The sequence below is a fragment of the Antechinus flavipes genome, chromosome 4 (assembly GCF_016432865.1).
Source record: "Antechinus flavipes isolate AdamAnt ecotype Samford, QLD, Australia chromosome 4, AdamAnt_v2, whole genome shotgun sequence".
In the NCBI taxonomy this organism is placed as follows: domain Eukaryota; kingdom Metazoa; phylum Chordata; class Mammalia; order Dasyuromorphia; family Dasyuridae; genus Antechinus; species Antechinus flavipes.
This window is the reverse complement of record NC_067401.1, coordinates 174,025,354-174,040,654: the sequence shown is the minus strand read 5'-3', so window position 1 is coordinate 174,040,654 and position 15,301 is coordinate 174,025,354. Positions and strand designations below refer to the sequence as shown.

The 15,301-nt window shown below is 35.8% G+C and overlaps 1 protein-coding gene across 1 annotated transcript in view; it reads left to right on the top strand.

Moving 5' to 3' along the window:
* GAS7 (growth arrest specific 7) overlaps positions 1-10,513 on the top strand; it is a 269,235-nt gene extending 258,722 nt beyond the window's left edge. The window contains exons 13-14 of the mRNA XM_051995544.1: positions 1,303-1,401; positions 3,214-10,513. Coding sequence (XP_051851504.1) covers positions 1,303-1,401; positions 3,214-3,327 — 213 coding nt within the window. The 3' untranslated portion in view covers positions 3,328-10,513. The remainder of the gene's footprint in view (positions 1-1,302; positions 1,402-3,213) is intronic.
* The last annotated feature ends 4,788 nt before the right edge of the window (positions 10,514-15,301 follow it).

Below are 15,301 nucleotides of genomic sequence, written 5' to 3'. Positions count from 1 at the left end.
AAGCCAGATTGTATGCAGGCTCTGAAATGTCAGGTTTATAATGGAGAGTCATGAAGATTTTTTTCTTTTAGCATGAGCTTTTAGAAGACTCCTTTCATAACAGTGTGGAAGGTGGATTGGAGAGGAAAGAAAATGGAAGCAGAGAAACCAATTAGCTTATTTTAGTAGATAGAGAATAATAGTAGGGTTACAGCTGGGGAGGGCTTAAACTAAGATGGTTGATATATAAGTGAAGAGAGAGGGGATGGATACAAGAGTCGATTATGGTAGTCTATTAAATCTCCCAGGAAGGACAGAGAGACAGAGGGACTGAAAAATAAAGTGAAAGAGAAAACACCCACATTGATGAATCTGTGAAGGAATAGAAGAAGAGCAGTATCATAGAAGCCAAAGAAGTAGAAAGTGTCCAGTAAGATGGATGATTAGCTGTATCAAAAGCTAAAAAAAAAATGAAGACTAAGAAAATACCATTTTACTGATGAGTTAAGAGACCAACGATAGATCATTTTGGAGAGAGCAATTTTAGTAGAATAATAGGATCAAAACAAGATTGTAAAAAATTAAGGAGGAATTGTTGAAAATATAGAAACAGCAAATGTAGAGGATTATTTTCTATGAATTTGGCAGTGAAAGAAAAGAAGTTTATATATATACATATATATATATATATATAGAAATCGATATATAAACAATTTGAAGTGATGGTCAAGTAGACAGTTTATTTTAAGGGTAGACAGGTAGACAGGGTAAGCAGGAGGAGAAAAAGGCAATAGCTACTGAAAGATTGGGAAAAAAGAGAATCAGTATGAATGACTGATGGGGTAAACTCCTAGATAGTCAATCAAGAAAGATAAGTTTTGCCAGGCTGCAATGACCTTAGATAACATAAATTTGTGTTGGATCTACCTCCCCAATACTGTGATGACCTTGCCTGATGGCAATCAATAACTTGGTTTTTTAAGTAGAAAACTTAGATGACAGGAAAGATCCAGAATTGCGAAGTTTCTTCAGCATTAAGACTGGAGAAAAAAAAAAAATAGAGCTAATTAGAGAGCAGATTAGGAGTGCAGGAACTTTATTTCCTTCTCAGCCATGTGGCATTAAAATGTGCCCAAGTTCAGAATCTGCTAAAAATTCTTGAATTCAAGAGCTTAGTAGAATCTGATTAGATTCAAGAATTTGGTAAATAATCTCCAATACTTAGTGTCCTGGAACTAAAATTGAGACCAGAATTCACTAAAATTATCTTAAAGTACAGATTAAAATGATCAAAGACACCAGAGAATTTCTCTTCCCCTGCAGGAACTCGAGAGACTGGAGGTAGAACGGGTAGAGATGATTCGGCAACATCTGTGTCAATATACACAGCTGCGACATGAGACTGACATGTTCAACCAAAGTGTAAGTTACTAACATTTAGATTTCTTTCACCTAGTAAATAGGAAAGTGTATCAGCAAGGGATTGGGAGCAGGTTCAATGCACTGAGGACCCAAAGATAGACCAAGTTAGTAGTCAGCAAATGAATCTGTTTTTAGTGTGAGAAATAAGTAGAAAATGTCATGGGACAATGGAAAGAATATTGACTTTGGAGTCTGCTTTGAATCCCAGTTTTGCTTCTTACTGCCTGAGTAACCTTAGGCAAGTCACTTAATTCTCTGGGTCTCAGTTTCACCTACTGTAGAAAATGAAGAGCTTGGACTACATAGTCTCAAAAGTATCTTCCAGCATCAATTCCATAATCAAATGAAAGCAGGATCATCTCGGTTTTCCATAAACCACCCTCAGCCCATATTCTGGGGAACTTTGAAATCATTTCCACTTCTATAATGATTTACAATATAGAAATCATTTTCCTCACAACCCAGGGAGGAATTTAATGCAAATATTATTATCTTCAATTTAGAGATGAGGAAACAGACCTAATGAGACTGGTCAGAAGAAAATTTTTATCCCATAATGAGGCTGAAAAGACAAAACACACAGCCACAAGGGACAATCAAGTCCCCAAACATTTAATGTTTATCTGACCCTCAATGGGGTTGGAAAACTGGAAAAAAATTTGGATGCCAAGGGATTAGGACACTGGTGGACTTTGGACATGGATAGATTAGAGCATCAATGAGCTAATAGTTGGATAACTACAGCAGACAGATAGAAGCTGTTAGCTTTTGGCTCAGCAACTAGAAAGGAATTAACAGCTATTTTCATCCATAGACATTTAAGGATGAAGGAATCATTTAACACTGGTGGGTCTAACTGTAGTCTGCAATACCAAAAGCTTTGTAGGAGGTCATGAAGTACAGAATTCTGAAGTATGTAATGTGACCTATTGCCTAAATACAATCTCATTATTAATCTTTTATTATTATTAATCTTATTAATATTTTTAATATTTTCTAAAAGCTGGGCAGTTGTATTTATATATTCATAGAATCACAAAAAGTTGAAGCTGAAAGGATTCTCAGTTCAATGTTCTCATTTCAAGGAGGAAACTGAAAACCAGAGAGGAATTAATAACTTATTGAAGGTTACTTAAATAGTCAGTACTGGTATAATTAGTTGTTCTGACTATTTTTGCAGTTTTCTTTCCATTCATTAAAAAAATCTTTCCCTTGAAATTTCAGAATATTTTATTAGGGACCAACAGTTGTAGAGTAGAGTTGTTTCAGTGAATATAAATAATAAATAATAACTTGCATATCCATAGCACCTTAAGTTTCACAAAACATTTCTCCCCAACTCTATCAGGTAGGTTGTGAAGATATTGAAGGGTAGCATAGTAGATAGAGTACCAGACCTGGAATCAGGAAGACTCATCTTCCTAAATTCAAACCTGACCCCAGATTTTTGCTAGCTGTATGACACTAGGTGAGTGACTTAATTCTGTTTGTCTCAGTTTCCTCATCTAAAAAATGAACTAGAAAAGGAAATGGCAAACTACTCCCCATATCTTTGCCAAGAAAACTCCAAACAACTGAACAACGGATGTAGGTATAATTCCTATTGTATAAATGAGGAAACAGATTCAGAGAAGGGAAGTTTGTTCAGTCACAGAGCTAATATGCACTAGTGCTAAGATTTGAACTCTGGTCTCCTAACTCCAGGTTTAGTGCTTTTTTTTAACTATCCCAATCTCCCAATACAGAAGAGTTCTCTAGCCTCTTCTCCTTATACATGACCCCTGATTGTTCTTTCCTGTTTGTCTTCTTCAGACAGTAGAACCTGTGGATCAACTCCTGAGGAAGGTGGATCCTGCCAAAGACAGGGAGCTGTGGGTAAAAGAACATAAAACCGGAGATATTCGACCTGTAGATATGGAGATCTAGACTGCTTGAGTCATTCCTCTCATGGGTTTATTGTTGGAATTTGGGGATCCTAACAATAGAAGGGTCCCTCTCTTTGGGGTCCATTGTCATGCTGGGAAGAATCTGTGCTGCCATCCTATCCATTGTCCTGTTTGGTGAGGTAGTTGGAATGTCTCCATTCCCCACCCTAATCAGAAGACAGACATATACATCCTTGTCTTTATTACCATCATCACTAAAGCCACCAACTCCCCATTCCATGCCATTCTCAGAGACTTCACTTTCTGGAATATGGCATTTATACTCATGTGACATACTTAAAGACCTAACTGTATAATATACTTGTGATTTTTGAGGTATCACCTCAAGGTGACAGGGCCTAAATCTCAGTAAACCTAAGGGCTCCCCCTCTATGGAGTTTAATGGCTAGGGGAGGCTATTAACTCCTTTTTCCAAAATGAACACTCAAATGTGGGTTGGGGTTCGGGGGAGATAGTCTCATAATTAGAACATCCCTTCTATGTCTATCCAAGTCCTTTATGATCTGTCTGGTTCTGGGAGCCTTCCCCATTAACATCTTCTGTAACATTTCATCATAGAATTATCTCCTGAGGTCTAAGAGGGAATCCTGGAAAGGAGCCCTTGCTTCCCTTATTACAAAAACAGACTCTGCCCTTCTTTAAAACCATACAGTGATAATGGTGGAACTACCTCATTAGGCCAAACTAGCCCCCAATTTTGAGCGTTCAACTTTCCCTTCTCATTTGCCACAATGTTTTTGTTTTTATTTTCTTTCTGCATGGACCATACTTCTCAATTCTTGGACCTATATCCTCATGCTGTACTGTTTTGGGAAATATCAAGTTAGTAATCAAAGCCAGGGTTTCTTTTGTTTGTTTTTGTTTTTGACTTTCAGATTGCCCAGTCTCACCATATGTATTTTGGAAGGCCTTACTTTTCAGTGTCTCATTCTGCTCATTCCAGTGGTTTAGGAGCAGAATTCAGGAGCAGGTTATGAATTACCTGCATCCTTCTTCCTCCCTCCATCATTCATGTTTACTATTCTCATCTAGTAACTGTCCTCTCTGTTTATATCACAGTGATTGAGTTTTTTGAAGCATGGATATTGATTTAAGAAGTGATAATATGATTCCTATATTTAAAAGCTCCTTCTCCTATTCAATCCTGTGCCATCTTACTAGATACTAGTTGCAATTTTCCAATCCAGATCTTTGATAACAATATCCTTAGAAGTTTTCTATCATTGTCTCTCACCTGTGGAATCTGCTCCAAACTCTATTGATTTCTTTAATAGAAATCACGGCTCCTGATTCTAACTCTGACTTTCCCCTTCTTTATGACTATTTCTTCTCATCCCTTCCACCTTAATTGGCACTATACAAAGATTTTTTTTTCTCTTTTCAGTTGTTACTCATTTTTGACCTTCAGTTCTATTAACTAGTTCCCAACAAAACCAAAACCAAAAGACTGATGATTGATTGAAATGTATTTACTATTGCTTCCTTCAGGACTTTAGATACCTTCTCCCTCATTTTTATATTGTACATCTCTCCCACAGCAGCAGCCCTGAAAATTAGTGCATTAAAGCTTCTTTAAATCATGTGTGTGAGAGAGTGTGAAAATCTGAGAGGGAGAGGAAGCACTCATTACATCTTAATGCTTAAATGTTGGATTTCATAGACTCTTTGACTCATAAGGAACTTAGATAACTAGTCTATCCTTCTGTAGGACCAAAAAATTTAGAGCTTGAAAGAACCTCAGAAGATATCTAATCCAATACCATTATTTTACAAATAAAGAAACTGGGATTCTGAGAGATTGAAGTAGTAAGTGCAAATTTTCCATTCTACAGTGATGCTCTTCTGAGTTACATTAATAGAGATCAGACTTAGTGGTAAATCTGGGGCAATCTAAAGGTTATCTATATTTTCTCTCCCCTGCTGTGATTTTTAATTTGCATCTGTGTTAAGTAGCACATAAATGATATCTACTCACTCCAGACAAGGGCAGGAATGTAAGGTGGTGCTGGTTGTTTCTTTCAGACTGTCCATAGTATTTCACTAGTTATGTCCTTCGAATTCTTCTGTATGGCTCACATGAGCACAGAATATCTCACTCCTCCTACAGTTTCTTTTGGAAGATGGTTAAGCTACTAAACTAACAAGAAGGTGATTATCTTTTTAAAATTCTGATTAAGATCCTAGACAGAAAGTCAATTTTTTCCAAAATTTTGGAAAGTCAATTTTGGAAAATGGGCAATACAAATAGTCACTACAAAAAGGATGGAGAATGGGTGATTAGATTGAGGTTCCCCGGTGATATTTAATTATTGGCCATATGATTGTAATTTCTTGGTTTTTGTTTCTTTTACAAAATAAGATGTGGGTAGACTGAAGGAGTAGGGTTGAAGGGGACTGAGTGGATGAAGAATCACCTTTGGCTCCATAAATATATGTTTACAGGTAATTTCAAGTGCTAAACAAAGGTTAGGTAGTAGTAGTATATTATTAAAACAGTTATTCCAGGGAGTTTTGGCTTCCTTCATTCTATCCTTTAGGGGACCTAAATTCTTTCTCTCAGTGTGAAATCATCCTTCCTACTTTCTACTGGCAAAATACTGACTGGTCATTTGTGTTATCATGACAAAGTAGTTTGTTCTGCTTCCTAAAAAAGTCACAAGAACTTGTGATATTAGAATAATATGGGTTCAGATATTTGCAATTAAGCTCAATCATTCTTCTGCATAATAGTAATAGTAATAATAATAGTAATGGCTGTTCTGAGTAATAGTACAGCCATTTCCAAAAAATTACAGCTTCATTTAATTCTACCTCCAATTCATCATTGAAGTTTTAATGTCTACTTCAAAAGCTGTGAATTACCATCACAGAAGCATGTCTTCAATCAGGGTGGGCAGGGTAGATTTCTTGGAAGTAGAGATCTTGTTTAACTGTTGAAAAAAAATTGTTTTATTTGATTCAGTCACAGCATGACTGGCATGAATGGGTTGCTATCCATACCATTGGTGACAGTGCCTATCAAGGTAATATTGAAATATTTTGAAGCTGAATAAGTAGAAGAAATTTGAGTTATTAAAACCAGATGAAAGTGCTTGAGTGTTCAGGAACATGAATGTTATAAACTCCATCAGAGGGCAGCTCATGAATTCTTGCTTACTAAATAAGTCAAGTATTTATTGAGTACTGTTATGTATGCAAATCTTTCTTCAGATCATAAAGAACAATATTCCAAAAGCTTCTGTATGGAATATGCTGAACATTGATATAGTTCATGTTTTTTTTTTTTTTTTAAACAATCCTCCAAAAAAGCCATTGGCATTCAACATGAATTGTCCTGTTGCCATGACAACCCTCCACTTGGTTTTTTTCCCTTTAGAAGCAAACTAAACCTCCATCCATCAATGATAAAAACTCCGCCTTATAATTTTCTTTGCTCAATTACTGATAATTAGGATTTCAGCATCCCCAATATAAATTGATAGTATAACTAAATAGATTGGGGTAGGGAGAGAAAAGTGAAGACAAAACTTTATTAATTACTGACTAATGCTTTGTCCTCTTAATTTTATCTATTGGGCCCTTGTCTCAGGTAGTTATTTATTTGTTAGGGCTACATGAACAATTACTAAATTCAAGAATTAATTTTGTTCACATTTATATTTTTCAAACTAATTGCTTTTTTAAATGAAGATCAAATGAAAAAAATGAAGCAAGTGAAAGTATTGGCTGAGCCTGAGTTCATTGGAACTTAGAAGTCCAAACTGTGAAATTCAAATATTTGCATTTTCTCCTGGCCTCTATGAGCCTTAATAAATGTTAGACTATTTTATTTCTAACAAGTGGGTAGCCCTCACTTTAATAATGTAAATAGGACATTAGTTTAATTAATTTGCACATTAAAGTTCTTTAAGAACTATATTATGTCCAACTTGCTATATCATCATTTCCCATCCTCCTGCCTTCAGGAAGGAAAATGGCCTATCTAATTCTTTAAAGAGATGATTTGCATTGGAAATTGGCTTCCTGTCCTCTGTATTCAGCTCATTTTCACAGATATTTCTAGCCTACCCATTCTAATTGTAAATATACTTCTCTTCAAACGCAGTGGTGCCCATGAGCTACATTTTACTTTTGGACTTCCAAATTCAGATATGGGAGAAATATCTCCTCTTTGAGTTCATGTATTGAGTAATTGCTGCCAAATATCTATTTATCAAAAGGTAGAAATTGTGGAAGTGAAAACCTAAGTTTTATTACTGTGCATGACCATAGATTCAGGTCTCACAGAAAACATGAACAGTCATGAAGATTCTGACAAAGCTTCTTATAGAGTTGGCAAAAGTGTATCAGAGTAACAGAGAAATAATTATTTTACATATTACAATCTTCTTAGGTCATAAAAGTTAAAGAAAAGACAGATCCACAAACCCATAATTCTTTTAATGTCATAAAAATTGAAGACTAAAATAGAATCATAATCTCATACATCCCCATAAGAAACAAGCTTCATCAAACAATAAATAAATTAAATCAGGTTACAGAATAAACTACATTTAGAGGATTCACAAGTAGGCTAACTGAAAAAGTAGAGAATTTATAAATCACCAAAGAGTAAGGGACAGTTGCACTTCTGCCTCTGAATTCTTATTTAAGAAATGCTAAGGGTTATGGATAAGTTATCACATAATAAGAAAGGTTTCAATCAGGTGAGGTTAATATTAGGATAGATTTCTATTTAGTTAACCAAAATTTGCAGTAAGAATGGCCTTGAATCCCAAATAGTAAAAAGGAAATCAAAAATTCCTGTAACACTGGTTTACCCAAAACCAGTTTTTTTTTTTCATGTGTTTCACACATATATCTATTGACACCATAACGCCTAGCCAGTTGGGTCTCTATGTTCCTATTACATAATTATCACTGAAGGACATTTAGTGAACACCAAAAGATAGCATGGCTAGTAGGAAAAGCACTGGACTAAAATCAGAAGATCTGAGTTCCAGTCCAATCATTTCTTTGAAATAACTAAGTCACTTCATCTCTGTGTCCTCAGAGTTGAACCTAACCAGACTATCTCTTTATTGAATCATTTCTAGTTTTGTGAAAGGACTTTATCATAGCCAAACTATATCTGGGATATTTCACCCTATCTTTGACTTGACAAAGTCTTCACAAAGTTTCTGGCTAACTCTTAGGAAAGAAAACCCATTTCATCTTTGAAATTTGAAAAGTTCAGAAATAATAGTCATCTTAGGATTTGAACTGAGGCAGAATAATGAACCCATAGGGATATCAGAAATAGAGTAGATTCCCTCAATAAGACTCATCCCGTGGCCCTAGCCTCAGTTTTTATCATCTGTGTCTCCTATATACCTTCTGTGGCATGGGCAGAAAAGGTTTTGGCCTCCGGACTTAAATCTCCAAAAAGATAGAGAAACCTAGGCACCTCACAACCATTTTCACTGTCACTCACCACTACACCTATAATTGTTGTAGAAAATTCTCTATTCTAAAAGATTTCTCAAGAACCATCCTTGTCTGTATCTTACTCAAAATAATGGATATAACCCCCTTCTTTCCAAATAATGTTGTGCTTTCAGACCTTAATGAAAAGTGACCTCTGGGACAAAACCCTGAAATGTCTCCAAAGGACATTTGGTATATTCAGAATCAGGGAGAACAGAGCACAGGGTAAGGGAGTCAAGTGAGTTCCAAGTTAGAAATTTAGGATCTTTTCTACAAGGTCTATCTTAATTTTTGCCAGTTTCAGTACATCCTCCCTCTATCTAACATGTATAGTGTGAACCACCTCATTCAAATCACAGCATATGAATATAAGGGCAAATAATTCAGATAATGGAATCAAAGCACCCTTATTAAGGATTTTGTACTTAGAACAGTCTATCTTTTTTGGAGCTTCTGTAGGGAGCTATTTCTTGGTGGTTGGTCATGATAGACTAATATCTCCCTCTTGCTTAGTTGTCATGTAATAAAAGGTGTTGAGTTGTTCCTTGAACACTTTCAGTTCAAGGGATCTTTCTTATTACCAAGATTGTGAAATGAGGAATTCAGAGATATATGCTTCTAAATTGGTTGTTGATTGAGGAGTGAGATGCCTAAGTATGCCTTGGTGGAAGGTGACCTCTCTGGGGATCTGGGGATCTTGGGTTTTAATCCATCTCTGCTGATAATTTGCTATTTTATCTTGGAGCAAATAATTTCACCTATGCCAGCACACTGGAGCATTTGAATAGAACCATCTGGGCCCTTCTCTGGAAGTCTTGCATCCTTACATAATTTAATTTTGTTTTACAATACATACCATCCCAGTATCTGGTATTTACTGATGCCAAGAATCCTTCATCTAATGCCTAGTGGCATTGTCTGGAAAATAAGTTCAGATTGGAAGGTCTCTGGGGTTTTCCTTAGAACTTTATGTAGTCCTCTTTCCTCCAATTCTTCACTACCATCATCACTCCCAGTCTTTGAGATCCTGAGAGGAAATTTAGCTGCAGACATTGGTGGGGAGCAAGGAACTGAAATAGGGGAAGAAAAATCAGTAAACTGAGCATTTATAACTGTTGGCAGGAGGCAATATCCCCAGCGTGCAACTCTTTCCTTTTTTCCCAAGTGATTCTATACCTTTCTCCCCCTCAAGATTGATGATGGATGGGGGGGTAGTCATTCTGGAGATATCAACATATTGCCTTCCACTATCAAAATGGAATTTTTTAACAAAATAAACTTGCTTGTTTGGTCCCTTTTCTGTAACTTTTGCTAAATACTTTATATGTTTTTTAAATTAAAAAGCTGTCTCCTGCCAACATTACTCATTCACATTCTATATCTTTCCATCCTCTTTGGCTTCATAGATTGGTAAATATAATTGATGTAATATAATTTATAAGTAACACTGTTGCAATTCTGATCTCTTTGGAACTTGTAACCTGTTTTTACTTTCCATATTGGCATTAATATGTATTAAGGCTGAAGAATTAAATGTTTAAAGGGTTTTAATTCTGAATTTGTTATATATAATTGTTCTGTATTATTATAAAGCATTTTCATGAACTTAAACTCTATTTCTTTATATTTTTCTGCAAGTTGATGTATACACTTCAGATGCTTAGTCATTTCATGTAAAATAAACTGTACAGAGACACATATTCCAGTTGTGGAGTTGTTCTTTCTAGAGCCCTTTCTTTCTCCTGTTTCCCCAACGTGGCAGTCATTTTGCCTCCCTCACATCTCAATGACAGATCTGAAAGGCAGCCCAACTTACTGCCTAGTTCCACCAATACAAGAGGTCATCCAATCCTATGGTTTCCTTCCCTTCCATATGATCTTCATTCCTCTCATCTCCCATGTGGGTCACTCTTTTCTCCCTTCCTTAACTCTCCTTTAAATATCCTGGCCTATATATCTTCTATCCTGCTCTTGTTCTTATTTCTTCAATTCATTCATTTTATTATGTACCTACCATGTGCAAGGTAGGCAATGTGGTGCAGTGAATAGGAGCAGATATTAGGGTCAAGATGTCTTGGATTTGAAACCTGCCACCACACAAATTACTAGCCCTGGGCACATGGCTTAACATCACCTCAGCACCTCTAAGCAATTTACTAAGCTTCTGAATTTCAGAACAGTTGCATATCTTCATTGGTAGAGAGAGTTCTTCATGGGGAACTCTTAATATCACTGAAACTACAGGCCCAGTTTAAAAAAAAAAAAAAATACAGTAATAATGTATAAGGAACTCTGTCAGTTAGAGACTCTACCAGAGATCTTTTCTGTCAGTCTCCAGATTTTTCATGTCCTTTACTTTATTAATTGGTTTCTTTCCTTGTAAGTAGTGAGGGAAAGTCAACCATGCCCTATGTGAGAGAGGGAGGTTCAGCCATGCTTTATCTCCTGATCTATATGCAGTCCTAGGTAGAAAGGGAAAAAGAAAGAGTGTATCTGACTAATAATCAGGGCTGAAGGTAAATGTGGGCTGCAGCTAAACCACACTAAGGAGATTTGGATTTTTAACCACAAAAAGGCCAGAAGAAAGAGAATCAAGTAGTTATTTCCTGGGCAGAGAAATCTCAGAAGTTGAAATAATCTTTGGGGTTTTGAGGAGAGTTTATGGCCTAAACACAGACTTAACAAACACATTTATAATACATCATTTTCAGCAACTTGTTTGCCTAAGAAATGTAAACTTTCCCTTGGATAGAAGATGTTTATGCAGGTTTTCAAATAAACTTCTAGGTCATGACTCCCAGCAGCATCAACACAGCTGTCTGTACATGTATTCCTAGTACAACTCAGTTCCCTCTGAGCATATATCAATCACAGCAGAAGATTAGGGCCCAACAAATTCTGACTGGGCTATATTATGAGAGATTTCAACCTTAACTCTGGTTCTTTGCTTCCTTCCTGGGGTAAGCTGAAAGATCGAGTAGTTGCTCACTTTCCTTTCCAAACCTTCTTTTCAAATCTTTTTCAAACCTTTTCAAATCTTTCCTTCTGCTTCAACTTTGACCTTGGTTTCTTCTTCCTATGTTTTGACTTCATTCTTCATTCTAAGTTTTAGCCCAGAATTTTTTTTATTTATAATTTAAAATATTATAAATTCAAAATGAATTCATTCAGCTTTCATCATCCACCTTACAAAAGTTTGTGTTCCAAGTTTTTCTTCCTCTGTTCCTCTCACCCCCCACTCCTCTAGACAGCAAGTAATCCAATATCAGTTAAACATGTGCAGTTCTTCTAACTATTCTAGTAGTATTTCTACATTTATGCTGCACAAGAAAAATAAGATCAAAAAAGAAAAAATGAGAAAAAAAGCAAGCAAACAACAACAAAGGTGAAAATATTAGTTTGTGATTCACATTTAGTGCCCATAGTCCTTTCATTGGATGCAGATGGCTCTCTAATTGGCCCGAATCACTTCATTGTTGAAAAAGAGCTAAGTCTAGCAGAGCTGATGATCACATAATCTTCTTGCTGTATACAAGGTTTTTTTTTGCTTCTGCTCATTCACTTAGCATCATTTCATATAAATCTGGCTGGCCTTTCTGAAATCATCCTGCTGATCATCTGTTATAGAACAATAATATCCAAATACATTCATTCATATACCATAACTTATTCAGCCATTCTCCAACTGATGGACATGCATTCAGTTTCAACTTTCTAGCCATAACAAAAAGGGCTGCCACAAACATTTTTACACATATAGGTCCTTTTCCCTTTTTTATGATCTCTTTGGAATACAGACCTAATAGACACACTGCTGGATCAAAGGGTATGCACTGTTTGATAGCCCCTCATCTTAGCCCAGAATTCTTTTTTTTTTTTTTGATTTTTTTATTATAGCTTTTTATTTACAAGTTATATGCATAGGTAATTTTACAGCATTGACCATTGCCAAATCTTTTGTTCCAATTTTTCCCCTCCTTCCCTTCTATCCCCTCCCCCCAATGGCAGGTTGACCAATACATGTTAAATATGTTAAAACATATATGTCCTAACAGTTATTTTGCTGTACAAAAAGAATCTGAGTTTGAAATAGTGTACTATTAGCCTGTGAAGGAAATCAAAAATGCAGGTGGACAAAAATAGAGGGATTGGGAATTCTATGTAATAGTTCATAGTCATCTCCCAGAGTTCTTTTGCTAGGTGAAGCTGGTTGAGTTCATTACTGCTCTATTGGAGCTGATTTGGTTCATCTCATTGCTGAAGAGGGTTACGTCCATCAGAATTGATCATCATATAGTATTGTTAAAGTATATAATGATCTTCTGGTCCTGCTCATTTCACTCAACATCAGTTCATGTAAGTCTCTCCAGGCCTTTCTGAAATACTCCTGCTGGTCATTTCTTACCGAACAATAATATTCCATAATATTCATATACCACAATTTATTCAGCCATTCTCCAATTGATGGGCATCCACTCAGTTTCCAGTTTCTGGCCACTACAAAGAGACCTGTCACAAATGTTCATGCACATACAGGTCCCTTTCCCTTCTTTAGTATTTTCTTGAGGTATAAGCCCAATAGTAGCACTGATGGATTAAAGGGTATGCACAGTTTGATAATTTTTGAGCATAGTTCCAAATTGCTCTCCAGAATGGCTGGATGTATTCACCATTCCACCACAATGTATTAGTGTCCTGTTTTCCCACATCCCCTCCAACATTCTGAATTATCTTTCCCTGTCATTCTAGCCAATCTGACAGGTGTGTAATGGTATCTCAGAGTTGTCTTAATTTGCATTTCTCTGATTAATAATGAGTTGGAGCATTTTTTCATATGGCTAGAAACAGTTTCAATTTCTTCATCTGAGAATTGTCTGTTCATATCCTTTGACCATTTATCAATTGAAGAATAGCTTGATTTCTTACAAATTAGAGTCAATTCTCTATATATTTTGGAAATGAGGCCTTTATCAGAACCTTTGACTGTAAAAATGTTTTCCCAGTTTATTGCTTCCCTTCTAATCTTGTGTGGATTCGTTTTGTTTGTACAAAAATTTTTCGATTTGATATAATCAAAATTTTCTATTTTGTGATCAATAATGATCTCTAATTCTTCTTTAGTCATAAATTCCTTCCTCTTCCACAGGTCTGAAAAGTAAACTATCCTATGCTCTTCCAATTTATTTATAATCTCATTCTTTATGCCTAGGTCATGAACCCATTTTGACCTTATCTTGGTATACGGTGTTAAGTATGGGTCAATGCCTAGTTTCTGCCATAATAATTTCCAATTTTCCCAGAAATTTTTGTCAAATAGTGAGTTCTTATCCCAAAAACTGGGGTCTTTGGGTTTGTCAAAGACTAGATTATTAAGGTTATTGGCTGTTTTGTCCTTTGAACCTAACTTATTCCATTGATCAACTAGTCTATGTCTTAGCCAATACCAAATGGTTTTGGTAACCTCTGCTTTATAATATAATTTTAGATCTGGCGCAGCTAGGCCACCTTCATTTGATTTTTTTTTTCATTAATTCCCTTGAAATTCTTGACCTTTTGTTTTTCCATATGAACTTTGTTGTTATTTTTTCTAGGTCATTAAAATAATTTTTTGGGAGTCTGATTGGTATAGCTTAACCCAGAATTCTTTACCAATCTTTTACTGAATATAGAGCTTCTCATTTGCTGCCATCAGTTGGAGAAGAAAAGTGGGATGAGTGTGGAAGTGACCAAACCTGGATATTAATGTTTTCCCAACAGAAAAGAAGAGCTGGTCACCTAGACTTTCACCACAACCTCCTTTAATCTTTTTGGGATGATAGTTTCAAGATTGGGAAAAAAAAAAAAAACAAGTTATTAGACCTATCCCAGGGCTAATGAATAAAAAGAGAAAATTTCAAAAAAGTTAGAGAACTCTCATAGTCTGAGATAGAGTACAAGAATTACAAGGAACCTTAGAAATTACCTAATTCAACCTCCTTATTTTGAGGAAGAAACTGAGATCCAGAGACTTTTAAATAACATGCTCAAGGTCATGAAGGTTAAGTAACGCATATGTTTTAGAGTAGGTGCATATTGAGATCTCTTCTAACTCTAAAATTGGAAAATTCTGTAAATGGCAGAGCCAGAATTTGAACCTACATTCTCTGACTGCAAATTCATTCTTCTTTCCATTACACCATACATGCTTTCCCCAGTTGTTCAAGATCATAAACCAATAAAAAGCAGAATGAAGTTTTAAATAGAGATCTTCCAACTATACCATGGGAGTCTTCTATCTTCCCAGTCACCTCCTCTCTGAAATCCTGATCAGAACAAGGGCAAAGTAGTTGAGTGTTTCAGGAGAACCATGTTCTTGCTGAAAAGAACACTTGTTGAAATGCCACTTTGAGTTGGCTTTGCTACTTTTGCATCTGTGGCATTCTTAAGTTCTTAAAATGAGATGGTTGAGCCAAGTATTGCTTTAAATCCTATTATCCTATTAAAAAAAT